Below are 17,857 nucleotides of genomic sequence, written 5' to 3' on the forward strand. Positions count from 1 at the left end.
GATTAGTGTTTTAAAATCTATGTGACCACAGAAACTTCAGCATATGGAGCAAATTTTGCAAAACCATACTACTGGCCACAGTGCTCGCTATTGTGAGGTCTTTCATTTAATGGAAAAAGTCTTGGCCTTAGGGCATGTGTAGATGAAATGGGGACTTACTTTGCCCTAAATTGAAGTGGTGGGTTTTAAAAACACAGCTTCAATTTAGAGCGAAGTAAACTCCCATGTCGTGTACACCCATTTCTTACCTGCCACTCCAGCGGTGGGGAGGGGAGGGCAATCTGCCGGCAGGCGGAGCAGTCCCTGAACTGTGGGTAAGGGGCAGCTGGTGCTTCCCTCTGTGGCAGTGGTGGTCCCCACCATAGGCGGCACCCACCCACAGGCATCCAGCTCAGGCAGTCACAGGGGGCACCACAGCCGCTGAGGGAAGGACCAGGTCCCAGCGCAGCTCAGGCAGGCAGACTCTGGTGGGGGGGTGGAATCCGGCTCGCCACTTTTTTTTTGCTTTGATGGAGCCTGTCTTCCTGGGCTGCTGCCAGGCTACCTGCAGAGCCCTTGAGCTGCACAGACCCTGATGCTACACTCCGCGGCTGTAGGGCAGCGAACTAAAACTCCTCAGGTGTTTTAGTTTGCTGACCCCGAAGTCACGTATGGCGCATTATGCCGCTGAATGTGCTACAGTGGCTGGAATTAATGCGCGATACACTGCCGACACATGCAAACACTAACACCATTAAAGCAGTGCAAAAGCATTTAATCTGCTTTAAAGTGTCATGCACACATGCCCTTCATTTTGTCTACACACGCCCTTAGGCACTGCACTTAGTGTTAAGTGTTTGCAGGATACAGTCCCTTGAGAGGAGCAGTTGCTAAACTGCAAAAGGCTGTTGACTTGAACAGCACCTTGTGTATCCTTACTGGTTATAAGTAACTTCTTCAGGTACTTCAAGGGGAAAGGGATTGAAGCTGTCTACAAGAGAAGACATTTTCTCTGTCATATTTGTTCTCATTGTGTATTAGAGCTTGACAAAACGGCTTTTGATGCTGTCTCGTCCTCAGGCTCTGTAAATAAGTATTTATTAGGAATAGAAGTAAATCTAAAACTGAATTATATACAAGCATAGGCGTAACCAGTATTTTTGGCACCCTGGACAGCAGAGGGGCTCCAGGCTTCAGCAGGTGTTGTCTCCATTAGTGTGGAGTGACAGGAAGTAACAAAGACCCAGCAGCCAACCAGTGCAGGCAGGGGTCTCTAGACTCCAGCACCTATGAGCTCTGTTGATATACCACAGGAGCAAATGATCAGGACCAACAGTAGTCAGTGGGTGCAGGCAGAGGGCCTTGAGGGTGCTGCCAAAAGCCATGATGAGCAAAGATATAAAGTGCCAAATTTGGCAGTAGGATTACATGCCTGACTGCAGGCTCCCTCTTTTCTTTCCTTACTTCACAGCTTTGAGCTTTCCTGCTCTTGGTTGCTGGCTCCTAGCCACTTCTGTCTACCCCATGGTGCTAGAGGCCATTTGACCCTCCTTTGCTGTGTTCTGGTGTCCCCCTGCCTCTGGCCTGGCACCCCAATTAGTCAGTACCTGAGGCTTGTGGCTCCTTGCCCACTGCTAGTTACACTATGAGTTACACTATGAGTGTACCTGTGAGGAACCAAGGCATGCTTAATGGTGCATCATTATCAAAACTAATCTGGATAAGTATACTGCTGCCTGATTGGTCTAAATGAATCAGTTAAATAGCATGTAGAGTGATATGAGGGTAAGTTACAACCCTATGTTCTCTACTATACCCATGTGTTTAGTTTCCATCATTTCCACCATGCCTTGATCTGGATCTCAGGGAGCTTTCCATTATATTCTTGGTTGTAACACATTTACGGTGGTACTTGCTGGAGAGGTGTGGATGATAAACCCTTTAACCCACGTGTTTTGGTTTAAATATGGAAAACCATTTCTATTTCTTTTTTCCCATGTTATGCTCTTTCTATCAGAGAAAGACAGGCAAACTCATTACAGCTGTAATAAACACTAGCATGTTTGAGCAAGCACAAGATAAACTTTATATTATTGTATTTTCTTAAATACTTTATAGTCTGCTGTTACAGAGGAAAAAAACACTAAATCCATTTCATTCAAGCAGTTCTGGAAAGCAAAAATCTGACTGCATATACTGTGCATGACCGGGTATTATATCAGTCTTCATTTATGGTTAAAGGGGATTATATTTTCAGTGCAAACATTCTATTTGATTCAGTTTTCATTTTAATGAAATAGGATAGAATGTGTATATATTTGCAAATAAATATCATTGTGTAGGTTTAAAGGGTGACTTGAGTAGATTGAATCTATTGTTGCCTGGAACACTTAGTGTTGTATTTAGGCATGATCCAAAGTACTTTATTCTCGAATTAATGTAATCACTAGGGCCTGGTGAAATTCATTCCTGGGTGCTGAACGAACTAGCTGAAGAAATCTCAGCACCCCTGGCAATAATATTCACAGGGCACGTCTACACAAGATGCTACATCACTGGAATGATGAGCTACAGCAACATAGCATCAGTGGGCATGAACTGTGACGCTGAGGAGACAGCATAGTAGGGTTGGAAATGACCTGTGTACCACCAGGACTGCACAGTAACAGCAGAGTCACATGCTAAACCAAGTGATAAATGTGGATATGCCCACAAAGACATGGATGACAGATGAGGTCCCAGAGGACTGGAGATGGGCAAACACAGTTGTCATCTTTAAAAACTGGAAAAGGAGGATCTGAGGAATTAGAGATTGGTAAGTACAGACTGGCTTCAATATCTTGGAGGTTGCTTGAGCAAGTTAGACAACAGTCAATGTATAAGCACCTAGAAGAGAAAGGGGGTGATCATTTATCACCAGCATGGATTTGTTTAGGACAAATGCTAAACCAGCTTGATTTCCTTCTGTGAGAAAGTAACTAATCTGGTGGATGAGGGGTATGCAGTGGACATAGTGTACTTGGACTTTAATGAGTAGGAACCTACGAAATATATGGCGGGGTGGAGTGCATGGCAGCTCCTTTAATCTTGCAGATTCCACTGTGCGGAGGGGCGCCACTATTCGCTCCTTGCTCCTGATTGGCGTGGAGACAAAATGCAGTTTTAAATATGGCGCTGCTTATCACTGATTAACTGAGGGGCCCTGGCAGCCACGCTGTTGCTTACTGGCCAAGAGGCAAAAACAGCACCATATTTAAAACTCTGGGTTTTGCCTCCTCGCTGATCAGGAGTGAACGGTGAATGGTGGGGGTGAGGGTACATGGGTGAACCTGCAAAATAAAAGGAGCTGCCACGCACCAGACTGCTCACTGCTGATCAGCGGGGCGTCAAATACCACAGTTTTAAATATAGTGTGGTTTTTGCCTCCTGCCTGGTCAACAACAGACCACGTGGCTGCCAGGGCCTCTTGGCCAATCAGCAGCAAGTGGCAAAAATGATACCGTATTTAAAACTGTGGTTTAGGCAATAGAATGATAGGGTTGGAAGGGATGTCAGTAACCAGCCTGTCCAATCCCATCAATGAATTCAGGATGCGCTGTTCCTAAATAATTTCGGAGATGCCAATCCAGCCTTTTCCTAAAATGCCAACACAAGGGATTCTACAGTTTCTCTAGGCAGCTTGTTCCATTTTCCTTCTGCTCTTACAATTAAGAACCCTTTTTTTTTTTAGATCTAAGCTGCTTTGCTATAGTTGAAATAGAATATTCATGTCCTGCCTTCTGTAGCAAGGTAGGGCAGTTTTTCTCCCTCTTTTTTGTCTCATATCATGATGATGCCTCCTTAATCTTTTTTCCTTCAAACTAAACAAAACTACATTTCTACTTCTGGCCCTATCATTCTATTGCCTAATGATTTCAGAAGTTTCCTTACTTGTAAATAATGATCATGTAACCTGTACCTTAAAACAAAATGAGAAGTCTGTGCCCAGAATGGTAAGGATATTTAGATGTCTAAAGATTCAAAAAGGCATAGAGAGGGCTATTGCATCAGCATCTACATCTTATTGAAATCAATGGCTTGTAGTTCCTGCAAAAGGGCACAGAACTTTCAAAGCAGTTAGTCTAGCACCCAGTGAGGCTTTTTTTAGTACATCAAGGTGCTCTGAATTCTTGATTATCCCTGGATCTTCATTAGCATTAGTAGACAAACTTAATTTTTTTTACATCTCTGCTTGGTAAGATCATTGTGAAGATTTCTCTTGGTAGCAGATTGCATGGAAGTTTTGCACATCTCTGTGACCTCCAGATTCCCGTCCAGGCTGCCATATGTTTTTGAAACCTTTGCCCTTCATCTGAAACTTTCACCAGTAGTCTAGTATTTTTCCCGATCTGTAGTCCAAGGACTAGTCTGAGCCCATCCTGCTACCTAGTTTGACTGATATATACTGAGCTAGGCCTGGGAACAGAAAGACCTAATAAATATTGTTCAGGGCCAGTACATAATATGCTGCCATTTTTCATTCTTGGGCCCTGATCTTCCGATACAAATTACTTGTAAAACATCAATAGTGTACTCCCTGGGAGAGGCAATATTAAGGACTTGATTCAATTCTGAAATTACAACAGCTAGCACTAGGGCAAATATTTTTAGTTTGAAGAGCATGTTCAGGCTACTGTGGGATCTGCAAAAAATGGAAGGGCATAACCTGTTAGAAGTTCTGCTGCCAACTCAGTTAACAGGGATCTGTCACGAGAGGTTCAGGCAGAGGTTATGAGAAACTGATTGGCCAAACCCACAAAATGGAAAATTCACGCTTAAAAATATGTAATTGCCTAAAGAAATGTGAAACCTTTTTGCCCTAAAATATACAGTTCATTTGAACTGCTTTTTGACTGCTAAATAAATATATTATGAAGCAGTTTCTTCAAAACAGCATAGTTTGTAAGGTCTGCAAGCTATCCTTTTTGTTGACTTTTTTCCTTAAGTCACAACAAATGAAATTTTAATCTCAGTACACTTCCGTATCTAAGCACTTTTATCAAGCATTCATAAGTTTTACTTATTAAAAGAAAGCTGCTCAAATATGCTTATTCCTGAAAGTTAATTTTCAGGAATATTATACAGCTCAGATAGAGTTTACTATACAAGCAACTAATTGTATGTAAATTCTTCTTATTCTGCATGTCAAGTCACATTTCTGCATAGCAGGATCCAAACCAACTATGTGTTTGCATGTTGTGCCCTCACATAGCACCCAATTCAAAGGTTATTTTTAGCAAGAAAATTGCACTTATTTTATTATCAACAGAATCAAAAGAAAACCATAGCCTTGCAAAGGAAACTAGTGCTCCATGGCAGTGTTCAAAGTAAACTTCAGAGGAATCTGTGTACAGGTAAAATAGGCAGAGTGAATGTCCCAGTAAATTATCTGCCTAAGTGTGTTTCCTTCCCCATAACAAATCTCCATGCTGGTTATATTGTTTGACTGTCTTCAGATTTTGCCATCTTGTGAGCTTTTGAACATTGTGAGACACATTCAGGTCAGTTAAAAACAAGACAAAACTGGGTGCCTCTTTTGGTTGGGATTTTTCCTCTTTTGGCAAGCAGTCAGCTGGAATGAGAATGGTGTTAAAAGTTCACTTAGAATTTCCTGAATTATTTATAATAAGCATACAGTGCAACCTTAATTTTGCAAACCCCGTTTATAACAAACCCCCGCTTTTAACGGCACCGGCAGCAAGAACTAATTTTTTCATTATTATAATGCAGCAAATTGATGAACCTTTATTATAGCTAACACGCTCTTTAATGAACTTTCCTCCTGGTCTGACAAGCACTTGTTCTAATATTACAATGCATTCATAATGTCTTTTGTACCCCTGTTGGGTATCGTAGGTGAGAACACCCTACATACTGCATTTAGATATTTCAAAACCAAACACAAATCCAGGGTAATTTTGCCCAATCATGGGATTCTGCGGTGGTTTCAGAAATTAGTTTAAAAAAGGAAAACAAAGCAGATTTTTTTGGGGTGCTTTGCATCTCTGGTTTCTTCTCCGATAGGTCTTAAGCTCCTCATTAATGCTTATGTGAACAAAAGGATGAAAGTTCTCTGAATAATTGAGCATCTAGCCTTTCAGCCAAGGGTATCAGAGCACTCTGTCAACATAGGGAAATATGACTGTGGGGAAATATGACACAGGGAAATATGATGGCATATTTTCATTTGTGGGATAAAAGAGGCATGGAGACGCTTAGAGGCTTCTTCAAAGAAATGCAAGTTGGTTGAAGAGCTGTTCATCAAACTTCTTGAACATGCTTTCGCCTCTTCAGGCTTTTTCATTTAATTAAAGTGAGGCTCCTGGGCTGTGTCCAGATGAATGCACCACAGACCCATCTGTGGTGCCACATACCACATGTTCAGTTGTTTTCTGTGCTGCAAGGGAGCAGCGTGGATGGGGTTTTTTGTGCCCTGGGTATCCAGGGGGCAAAAAAAAACCACAGGGAAGAAAAGCTGAGCAGTGCACGGGGGGCAGCATGCACCGTTCAAAGGCAGAGCCAGACTGCCCAGAGCCATTTTCCAGCTGTTGACTGGGCTCTGTGTGGCAGAATCTCCTTGGAGGCCCCCAGGACCCAGGCTAAGGCTGCTGGGGCCAGCCCAGTGCTGGTCCCAGCCTCCCCTACCCCACCTGGGGAAACTTGCTGTGCACCAGAGCACTCCTGGCACTGGCATTCCCCAGGGACACCTAGTGACGGCACAAGGTGCGCTGCTGCTAGTTGTCCCTGAGGAACCAAACATGCACACCATGTGTGGACATGGGCATGGTGAGCAGTTTTCTTGGTTTGCTTTTCCCTTCCATGATAGCAGTCAGATGATTTTTACAGTGTTTGCGTGCCTTTTCTTGTTCAATATGGGTTCATCTGCCAAAGTGCTACAAGCACTCAGCCCGTCACCATCTTATGAGACTGGCCCCTTCCCGGAGATGGTTCACGCACTACTGTTCACTGTGGACTACAGCCTGCTCTCTCATCTCCCTGCCATGACCCTCATCACATGGTTGGGGAGTGGTCACCGGAAGAGCTGGAATTTCTAGCTATGTGTCGCTGCTGGAGAATCTTCATTTGCCCCCCCACACTGGCAACTAGATGATGCCCTTTTGCATTGCTCAGATAGCACAAGGCAACTGAGAATGGGATGGAAATCTGGCTGCATAGCTATGCTGAGGCCCAACAGAAACTTGACAGCTTCCTTTAAGCAACTGTCTTTTGAGCCTTTCCTTCAGATCTTTAAGGGAAGCAGCATCTTGGATCAAGATCAGAGTCAATTTACTTGCCCTACAGATAGAAGTGCTTGCCCTAATCACATCGCAAAGCACTTCGAAGAGGAAAAGGATCAGTTTCTCCACTGCATACAGGGCTGAACCAATTTGCCTGAGGTCAAAAGTGTTCACTCTGACCTCAGGTAAATGCTGGGGGAGGACTCAGTCTGACTTGCAGGCTATCCCGGTGACCATACTGCTGCTAGCCAAGTTCTGGATGAAACTTTCTGAGTTATGCACCATTACATGCCTACCTGGGTGACGTCTGCCAGGTCACTCAGCCCCATTGTGTTGTTTTTAAGGAAATGGGAACTACTAAGGAAAACTCCAACCACACATTTCATTTTAAAGCATTACTCCTTTGCAACTATAGTTTTGTTCACCACTTCTTTTAGCATAAGCTGTAGGTGGGGTGGTAAAGTATAATTGGTGAAGGTGTTTGTCAGTGAACTGGGGAAACCACTCAATGGAAATACCATGCTGGTTTTCCACATTAAGGGGAAGGAATGAATATGGCTAGTTCCAGTTTTTCATGGGTGATGAGACAGAGGCTGGAAGCTCATTCCTATCTATAAGCTTTAGGCTCCTGAGTCCTTGACCAGTGGATTCTCAAGGTCAGCAAGGGCATGCAAGAGCTCTGTACACAAGGGGAGGTAGGAGAAGGAACAGGTACCATTTTCCCTGGATCCTGCAGTGACTGGAGAAGTCTGTCTACTGAAGACCAGGCACTAATGCTCTGACAAGGATGCTCTACCACCCACTCGTGCTATTGTGGGCTGTTGGCTGTCAAACCAGAGGGTAGTGGCTGCACTGAAGAGCTGAATGTGGAGGGCACCTTGCCAAAGCTGCCACAGTGGTTGGCTCCTGCTACGTTTGTTGTAGAACTGGAGCAGGTTTCTGCCAGCTTTGGTACAGAAAGTGACTTCTGATGGGCTTGATTAGAGAATGAGTGACAAGCCTTAAGAGGGGCAGCATGCAGAGCTCCCCTCTCATTTCTCAGCTTGACAAGTTCCCGGTTTACTTTATGCTAGCTCTTGCGATGCAGGTGTTTCAGCATATGCAAGACTGAGCAATGCTGATAAAATATCTACTTAAAAGGAAGGTTAGCTTCACCCTCAGAGAGTCATTTGAGGGCCTTCAGTATGATATTTAGTCTGTTTATGCACCTCAGTTGCTAGGCAATGATATTGCTTCAAATTTGCAAGCACCAGCTGCCATTTGCTCATATCAACAATGTGGAAATAATTGCCCAGAAAAAGTAGCCTTCCCCTCAAAAACATTCTGGAATCAAAGGTGATGCAGTCTACACGCACAATACTTTTTGCAAGTAAGATCAGTCTTTCCCCCTATTAAATTCTATAAGAAAGTCGCTGTATCTTGAACAAAACCAGTCTTGGTTACATACATCTGGTTGTAACTGAGAAGTGGCCAAAAGAGATTTTTTTTTTTTTTTTTGGTAAGGTTTATGTATTTAGAAAAGTAACTCAGGAAGCAGACTTGTTCCAGATCTTAGAGGAATAAGTATCCAAAGTATAAACACACATCAGCAGCAGGAGGCTTCTCCTGTGCAAGCTTTTCATATCTTCCCAGACTAGTAAACCATGAACTGGCAAAGTATAACATCCACAAAAATAAATAAATGTGCCTTAGTTCTGCAATGTGGAAGCTTTAAGCTTCTGTCTCTATTTATTTTTGCAATAGTTAGGGTGGGGGAAAAAAACAAACAAGCTGTACCAACTCCTAAGAGCAATTGCTATTCTGGTTTTCTGAGGGCTTTTTCTTGTTGTTGTTTTGAACATACCTGTGTTTATCTTGCCGCTGCCATTAAATCACTGGAAGTTTAATGCCAGATTTCACCATGGCAGCCTCACATTTGATTACCTGTGCAGAACAGGGAGCATCTGCTGCTCTCAGATGGATTCAGCGTGGGATCCTTATGTGTGTATAAAGCCCCATGTTAGATTGGGTCTGTGAAAAAATGGGGAGACTAATAGAGAAGAAATAAATTTGGATAAATACCCCTGCTCCTTTTTTAGAAACTGCATATAGCATTGCAGGACTTCGTTCTGCATTAGGTTTCTTATGAGAAGTCTGAAGTGCCTCACTGACAAAAAATTAAGAAGGCTTTATGAAGTTGAAGGAAACTTTAGATTGTACTCAGCCCAAAACTCAAAATAGGCCTTTCTTACACATAAACTATTTGGGTCTAGTTAGAATGAGTTTTAATCTATAGCTAGTAGTGTCTATCAAATGCATACTACTGGAGACCAAGAAAAAAGGCCAAACCTTAATGCAAATGTTTGTTAATGCTTAAATTGTAACTAAGGGACCATGAGTTTGTGCCCGATTATGAAGGAAGTGTACTGGGTCACATTAGGTTCCAGAACTCCATCCAGTAACATGGGAGACAGCAATTCATCCAAGGTGTTCAGACTAATAGAAACTACAGCAGGACTTTCTGTGCTGAGCATTTTAAAAAAATATTTAAAAAGGAAAACAGACATCTATTTGTCAAAGTCGATGAAGTAGGACGTGACCTATTAGGAGAATATGCTGTGTTACATGTCATTTACTAAAGCCTGTTAGCAACTTACCATTACCAACACTGGGGAAGTGTAGTAAAAAAAAAAATGCTACAGAGATTAACTTGACAAGCAGTAGCTTGACAATTCTGGGTGCTACAATTAGTTATGTGGCATATGACAGTGAACAGCAGAGTAGCAGCTTTTCAAGGTATCATATAGCAACAGGATAGAAACCCTTCTTGGTGAACTGAAGTTGAAATTAATTCAGAATTATTAAATAGAGTTCTGTATTCTGCCATTATCATTCAACAGATCTAAGTGCTGTTTAAAGAAGCGTGGGGAAAGGTGTTGGTAATCTTGCTCTCAGTTTAATTCTGTACATAAGCTTGCTATTGTGCATTTCTCATGTTGCATTATCCCTTAATCTATACAAGGAGTTGTTTTTTTTAGAAGGCAGCATTAGAAGAACAATAGACCTGTTTCTCCCTTACCCTGAACAGTGTACTGCTGTTTTATAGTCAGCCCACTACCAAATTCAGAATGGCAGCATTTTACATGTTCTGTGCACTGGTGTCAGCCACCATACAATATACAGGGTAAACAATGTTCACAGTGTGACATTTCTGTAACCTGTCATAGGCACTGAAATCTTATACTAGCCTAAAACTCAAGTAGTTCCAGGGCATATGGTGGAGTAATTCCATTTTTTGTAATCAATAGTAGCGTCAGTTCAGTATGAAGCAATAGTAGGGACAGAAAAGCAGCTTTTAAAAGATCAACATCCCTGATGTTGCAACAAGTTGCATATAAAAAAAACAAGCATGCAATTCAACTTGGAACACTTACCATTTCCAAAGGAAGGTTAAAACAAAGCATAAACACTGAAGTTAGGTTAAGACTTCCCCACAATCCAGCATCACTTGTACTCAGTCCTCCTTTGATGACATGGAGAAACCAGAGATAAGGAGCATGGTTCCCAAAGCTGACAAGTGTGGAAGCCTTCAATGATACCTACTTCGCAGAAGTCATTTTAACACAATACTCCTTGTCAGCATGTGCCCAACTTAAAGGTTTATGAAAGTCACTGGGAGCCCTTCCATGGTCTTTAACAGTATTTGAAATCAGTCCCTGAACCTTGCTAATCCCAACAATCTCTGTCACTCACCTTAGCTACTCTTACTTTTGGGCATGCAGCTAACTAATAGTACCTCAAAGCTCAATAACAGCCACGCTGTTTTGTGTTTTCATACAAAAAATTTAATAAATATTACTTTTCAAGATTTATTGCCAGGAACAACACATCAAAGATGCATTTTCATATAACACTAATATCACAATACAAGGTATCTTTCATGATCTCAGTGGTTAACCAATGAGATTACTATGTTTATAAGCCTTTTTTGATCTTTAATGTTGTAATAGCACTTTGATTTCCTCACTTGTTATGGCGGGCAGTGTAATCTATGGCAAATCTACACAGTGATCTTACTGGACATTCTACTGTTCAAGTATTCAACAACTAGCTTATTAGAATACTCCCTAAATGCAGTAGATTACAAAAAAAAAAAAAAAAAATCAAATCTACAAGTGGTTCAGTATTACATATTCATGGTGAAAAAAAAAATCAGAATTTACAAAATAAGATTTCTGTGCTTCCAACTTCACACGCTAATTTGATATCTTAATTACATGCAACCACTCACGTTTCATCTACATAAAGTCATAGCTCCATTTTGTTCCCTTAAACTGCTTTGTAGCAGATTATCTGCCTGTCACTCTTTCAAGTCTAAAGCAGCAAAAAAATGTTCTAGTCTAATCATCTAAAACTGCCTCAGTCAGTACTTACAAATAGTCTTAAAGTGATACTATGGAAGGTGTTTCAAACGTTTGACATTTGTACAAAAACCAGCATCAAGGCATGAGAGCCCGTCCTATTGTTAAAAATAAACTATTTTTAGAACACCTTAATTTTGGCATATAGGCAACATGTAACAAAGAAAATAAATTCAAAATAAAGAAGCCACAAGCTTACAATGCTATCAAAAACCTTCAACTCTAAACACATACATATAAATAAAAAGGAATGATATTTAAGGCTCTTGATTATTAAGTTAATAAATCAAATATACACAGCGATTAATAAAAAAAGAATTATTTACATATCTATACAAACTTCTATTTTTGACACATTTTCCTCTTTAAATTCTTCATTTACCAGCAACTGCTGACATTGAGTTCCCCCCCACAACAAAAATACAATAAAAAAAAATAAATAATAAACTTTCTTGATAGTTGCTGTGGTTCTGAGCTGCAAAGGCACTTTCAAATACAGAACTAGTTGTACGTCACCATAAAACCAATATACAAAAAACTCAGTGTCAATAAATATAAATAAAATGTATTATTCTACGAAACTGTATAAATTGGGACATCTGACCAAAAAAAAAGGTAAATGCTAAAGAAGAGCTAATAAGGCTACGCAATACCTTATGAAACATTTCCATGATGTATCAGCTACAGCTGAATTTACCATTAGGGCACTTTTGACTAGTTTTGCATAGATGTGAAATGCAGCACTTGGTATTCCCAGCCAACCACAGCAACTATCATTGCCAGTGTAAGCCAGCTTGTCAAAACTTAAATTAACACAGGGATTCTAAGCAAATAATAGCCTTAGACTCAAATATTACACAACAGTTTAAAGAACTACAAGCTCAGAGTGCCTTTATAATGATATTCAAAGGCCCTGCATGGCAGCACCTCACCGACTGCTATACAATGTATTCCATTCGATTTAAGCTTTGTGCACTTTCCAAGTCTCTGTTGTCTTGTTTATTTGTCCAGTTTGGGTGTTTCGTAGGTGTACTGTTGGGTGGCTTTTCATCTCTGTCTACCAGTGTGTATGCTGGCTGTTTGGCAAATCGGGCCTTCTGCTGATGCTTGTCCATGTCGTCTTCCTCTACCTCTGAATTGTGTGTCCTTATTTTGGCGATTTTGGAGTTTTTGTTTTCGTAGTCTTTGATAGGGACAGCATTGGCTCCGTGTTTCTCAATGGGGTTTTTTATCTGATTCAGCTGCTCCCTCACGTTGTTTGTGGTGTTGTCATCTGATGCCGTGTGAGTGTGGCTGCTCTGCTTTCTGCGTTTTCGAATGCACCAATAAAAGGCTGTTACCAAGCAACAGATCCAGGCTACTGTTAAGACGGAGCTCAGCAATGGCACCAAGAAATCTGAAAGACAGATAGGAGACCAATTAACCTTGCAAATGAAGTCCTTTAGTTAAGGCAGACTACCAACAAACAACAGCAGCCACCCTCAGTTTCTAAGCTGCCTTCTCACGCTGTTCTTAAGAGAATATTCTTGTCTCTTAAAAATTAAAAAACATTCCAAGTGGAGCTGGCACAAGACTATGCCAACAGCACTAGAGGCTAGGGAAGTCTTCCTTTTCTCCACAAAAACCAACAGCTTGCAGTCAGTGACAATGCAAACTTCTCTACACTACCCTGCCAAAGACCCTGACCTAGAGGGAATATCTCTTCACCCAAGGGTAACTGGCTCCAAACCCAGTAAAATCCTTGGTTTCTCAGAGACGGTCAACAAAATGTTAATTATTGGAGGGTGTTGTGGCGAATGCATCCACCATGATCTTGAGACAGCATATTTAGTTCAGTTAAATCAGGGTAGTAGCAGCCATCAGATAGTAATTGGAGTTATCACTTTCAGAAGCCAGGAAATGCTTCATCTTGGTATTTTTATTCCTTTTTCTTATGGTGCAAGCCATGTAGCAGGGATCAGAAAGGGAAGCAAGTAAAATGTCTTCTTTCCAACAGCCTGGCACAATCCCTCCTTCCCCCCACCAAGCTACAACATAAAGATAAATCTTCTAACCTGACAAGAGATGAAGCCTCAATATGAGAGACAAAACAGAACCAACCCCCCCCCCCGTTTCCCCCAAATCCCAAACCCAACCCAAAACCATCATACCCGTCTTGTTTTTAATTGGTCGCCTTTGTACTCTGACTTCTGCAACTGCAGCAATTAGCGTGTTGTTTCCATCACGTTTACTGACAAGGTCGATAATTTTATCAGTGATTTCCTTGATTGGGTTTTCATCCTCCCCAATGTCTTCAGCTGACTATAAGGGAAGGAGTACAGTTAACCATCATACACTTAAGTGGCATTAATAACCACTATAAAAACCAAACCTTTGTAACCATGAAGCAGAGTACTTCTCAGAATTTTCCAGGTAAAAGTCCTGTTACTGGTAGAGGCAGGCCAAGCATGAGAAGTTTCAGCCCATACCATTTTAGAAGACACTAAAAAGTGCTTATGTGGTGTTATAAATGGAAACTGGTTTTGCTACTTTAACTAATCACAGTTGCAACCAGATATTAATTTTCAAGCATGTTGTAGACAAAACGTTGATACCCATTCAAAGGGATTGGAATGGAAATTATAAACCTTGCTAAGTGCTGACAAAGCTTAAAATTAGTTCTCAGTGCATCCCCATTTCATATATAGCAATTTAAACACGAGTTTAAAGATGAGTACTTACTATCGCAACATGTATTTCATTGTTTGCCAAGCGTGAAGGCTCACAGGTGATGTAGATGGAATATTCAACAGAAACATTCTTCAAAATGTTAAGATTTCTCAGTTCACTACAAATATGCTCAGTGGTAAGACCCTAGCAATACAAAACAAAAAAAAGCCTTAAGTTACAGACTTCTTCCTTAAACAGAGCACTGTACAACAAGTTCCTGGTTGCTCTCCGGCTACCGAGATAGAGCTTGGCAGAGAACACACGGGTCTTTAGACTACATATTTTAATTTAAAAATGAGATTAATCTCCTATTACTGAATTTGAGGAAGACAATTATCAGATCACTTGTTTCATGCAATGCCAGTCTACTTTGTTATAGGAGCTTTTTATTTCAAGTTACCCACCGGCAACATCATCTCTTTATTGAAGGTAAATGTAATGTTGGCGCAGTTGTCCTGGTAATAAGAGTCTGAATTACATTTGGACTTCACTGGTGGCTGATTTGAAAGCCAGCATTCACCCATTGCAGCACAGGGATGTGTAAAGCAGTGGTCATCCTTAATGGGATTACAGGTGTGTCCAGCTGGGCACTCATGACCTTTAGCATGGATTAGACAAGGTGTAGGCCCACACCAAACCTGGAAGAGAGTGAGTATTTTATGAGAGTACAGTCAGGGGTGTACAGGAGAAAACAAAAATGCAAATCAAAGTACAGCCAGACTACCTTAGAACACGTAACTTTTCCATTCAAACACTGACAGGTATTACAGTTGTCGTCCCATTTAGTACCGTCTGCTGTCACACGCCCACTGGTAATACAAGGCCTTCCTGTAACTGTGAGAAAGGGAGATGGATTCTTAAACAGTCTGCTCTACTCCAAGAAGCCTGCCCTACCGCATTCTCCTATCCCTTTCCGTTTTATAAAATCTAGCTGAGTGCAGGAACTCTTCCATTCCTTTACTATACTCTTATTACAGTTGCTAGCATGTAAATGAACTGGATCTGGTAACACATATACTGTAGGCTGCTTGGAATACCTTCTTGGCATCTTGGGCCACTACGACCAAGCGGGCAGATGCAGCGGTAGCCGTTAATTTCATCAATGCATGTAGCTCCAAAAGCACAGGGTGAAGACTGGCATTCATTGATATCTGTGATAAAGAAAGGGGGAGTTGCATCCATTATACAGCCATCCATACAGGTAAGTGTGAGAGCACACGCAAGACAGCTCTAGCCTTATATTCTTTCTTTTCATAGCTGGATTCTGATTTCTGTTACACCACAGTTTCAGGAGTAAATTTGTTTGCAGTCACTGCAATTAGCCCAGGTTTACAGTGCTGTAAATCCAGATCATAACCTGACCATGGTCCGACTACTTAAAAAGCCCTTCGGAGCAAGGAGACATTCTTTGCTAGACAGATATGCTCACCTTCCTCTGGCATGGTCTAGATAAGTCAACAGTTATATTTAATACATGGATATTAAACCCCTTCCAATTACACTATGGCTAGGAACAATTCTAATTCCCATAGCTGTGTTATTAAAATGTTGGTATCCTCCTGCCTATAACTATTGTTACATTACAGAGAAAACAGGAACCACATCAGTGCCTGGAGACAGGGATTAACTAGCATCCTTCACCCTCAAACATAGAAAGTCTGCCACACAGACCATCTCCTAAACAGGGGAGGACTAACACCATACACTTCCCAGCTGGGCTCAGACTTTTTTTTAGGTTAAAGTGCATCTGATACTTTCACGTTTTCACTGAACATTTTTTCAGCTAGCTATAGATCAGGCATGCCAGATATGGACAAATAATAGGGGTGGACAGATTTGCATACCAGATTCAAAAACCCTGGTATTTTGTGGCAGCACATATTTAAATAATTATTAGGTCAGGATCAAGTTGGAGTCACATGGTAATACTTACTTATGCGACAGTCTGGGCCTGCAAAGCCTGGAGCACATTCACAGCGGTACCAGTTGTCTCCATCCACACAAGTCCCACTATTATAACTAAAAAGGACAGGAAGAAAGAAATATCACTTAGCCATCATAGGTTTCACTGTTTGGTGAATAAAGACAAGCGAACAGTTCTAATACAAAAAGATGCCAAAGGCAAAGGATGAGTAACACATCCAAGTCACAACACTTACCAAGGATGAGGACTGCAATCATTTGTATCTGCAGAAAGCAAGACAGACTTCCATTAACATATGAACCAGGGCTGGAGTAAGTGTTGTCATCAGTAAAGAATAACTAAATTCCTACAAATGTCTGAGCTACATTTGGCTTAAACTTTTGCAAAAATATGCCAAAATGCTCAGTTAAATTGATTCCAGGCTTCCACCACAAAATTTGTTAACTACACTGTGGAACACATGTATACAGGAAGAGATCCTTGTAAAGAATATAACAGGAAAAAGCGAATGGAAGCAGACAGGGCTGCTGGTGGAAGAAGAATGCAGGAGAAAACAAGACAACATCTGTCTCCACTTAACTCACTTGCAACTTTCTCATGCCCAGGTCAAGGCTCTATCGTATAATGTCATTAAAAGCAAAGATTCAGGTGATGCTAAAGCCTACATCAAACAGTTCTCCCCTTCTGGTTTCAATCTTGACACTCAGAGGGCAACAGGATGAGCTAATGGTCTTGTCAGGCAACACTTTAGAAAAGTTCAAGCACAGAGACTTACTCTGAGTGCAAGTTGGTCCTTCCCAGCCTTCTTTGCAGACACAAGTAAAGGAATCCCCACTGACGACACAGGTACCACCATTATGGCAGGGGCTTGGCAGGCAACTGCTGTTTCTTGCTATAACAGAACACAAGGTAGAGGCAAGTTATTTTTCTTTTAAGCCACACTAAAATCAGGCAAAGGGGGATGCCAAGGTTACAGATTCAGGGCTGCATCTACCCCTAGATGCTACAAGTCCTGGTTACCTATATTACAAGTGGCTCCTTCCCATCCTGCAGGACACATGCACTTGAAAGTGTCTCCCTCATCATAACATGTTCCTCCATTATTGCATGTAGCTTCATCACACTGGCTATCACCTAAGAAGAGCAAACCAGCCTCAGTTCCACTACTCCACTAACACAACACAACACAGCACATTTAACATTACTTTAAACATACAAGTACTGCAACTTACGCGAGTGGCAGGTCTTTCCTTTCCACCCATTTTTACATTCACAGAAGAAGTCATTAACCAAGTCTCGGCAAGTCCCTCCATTGTGGCAAGGGTTTTTACTGCAGTCATTAATATCTGGAAGTATAAAAAGAGGGAAAGTGAGACCTAAGGAATGCTTTCAGCCACTATAAACCACTTAATGCTTGATGGAAGCACAGTGCCAGATCCCCGATTTTGGCCTCAAGTCTCAGTTCTGGATTAAGTGCTTGAATATTTTAACTGCTACCACAGACATTATGTATATTCAGTAACAGCGTCCCCTGCCCCCCAGCTCATTTTCATTTCATTCGGGGCAAA

The 17,857-nt window shown here is 41.4% G+C and overlaps 1 protein-coding gene across 2 annotated transcripts in view; it reads right to left on the minus strand.

The window, feature by feature from the left end:
* Positions 1-10,169: 10,169 nt before the first annotated feature.
* JAG1 (jagged 1) overlaps positions 10,170-17,857 on the minus strand; it is a 38,273-nt gene continuing 30,585 nt past the window's right edge. For both annotated transcript variants that reach the window (XM_019549112.1, XM_019549113.1), the window contains exons 16-26: positions 17,522-17,635; positions 17,310-17,423; positions 17,065-17,181; positions 16,525-16,552; positions 16,299-16,384; positions 15,403-15,516; positions 15,090-15,199; positions 14,770-15,003; positions 14,378-14,509; positions 13,807-13,957; positions 10,170-13,052 (exon numbers count right to left, since the gene is read on the minus strand). In XM_019549112.1, the coding sequence (XP_019404657.1) occupies positions 12,595-13,052; positions 13,807-13,957; positions 14,378-14,509; positions 14,770-15,003; positions 15,090-15,199; positions 15,403-15,516; positions 16,299-16,384; positions 16,525-16,552; positions 17,065-17,181; positions 17,310-17,423; positions 17,522-17,635 (1,658 nt within the window). In that variant the 3' untranslated portion in view covers positions 10,170-12,594. The remainder of the gene's footprint in view (positions 13,053-13,806; positions 13,958-14,377; positions 14,510-14,769; positions 15,004-15,089; positions 15,200-15,402; positions 15,517-16,298; positions 16,385-16,524; positions 16,553-17,064; positions 17,182-17,309; positions 17,424-17,521; positions 17,636-17,857) is intronic.

This window comes from Crocodylus porosus, unplaced genomic scaffold, assembly GCF_001723895.1.
Source record: "Crocodylus porosus isolate Cpor-Errol unplaced genomic scaffold, CroPor_comp1, whole genome shotgun sequence".
In the NCBI taxonomy this organism is placed as follows: domain Eukaryota; kingdom Metazoa; phylum Chordata; order Crocodylia; family Crocodylidae; genus Crocodylus; species Crocodylus porosus.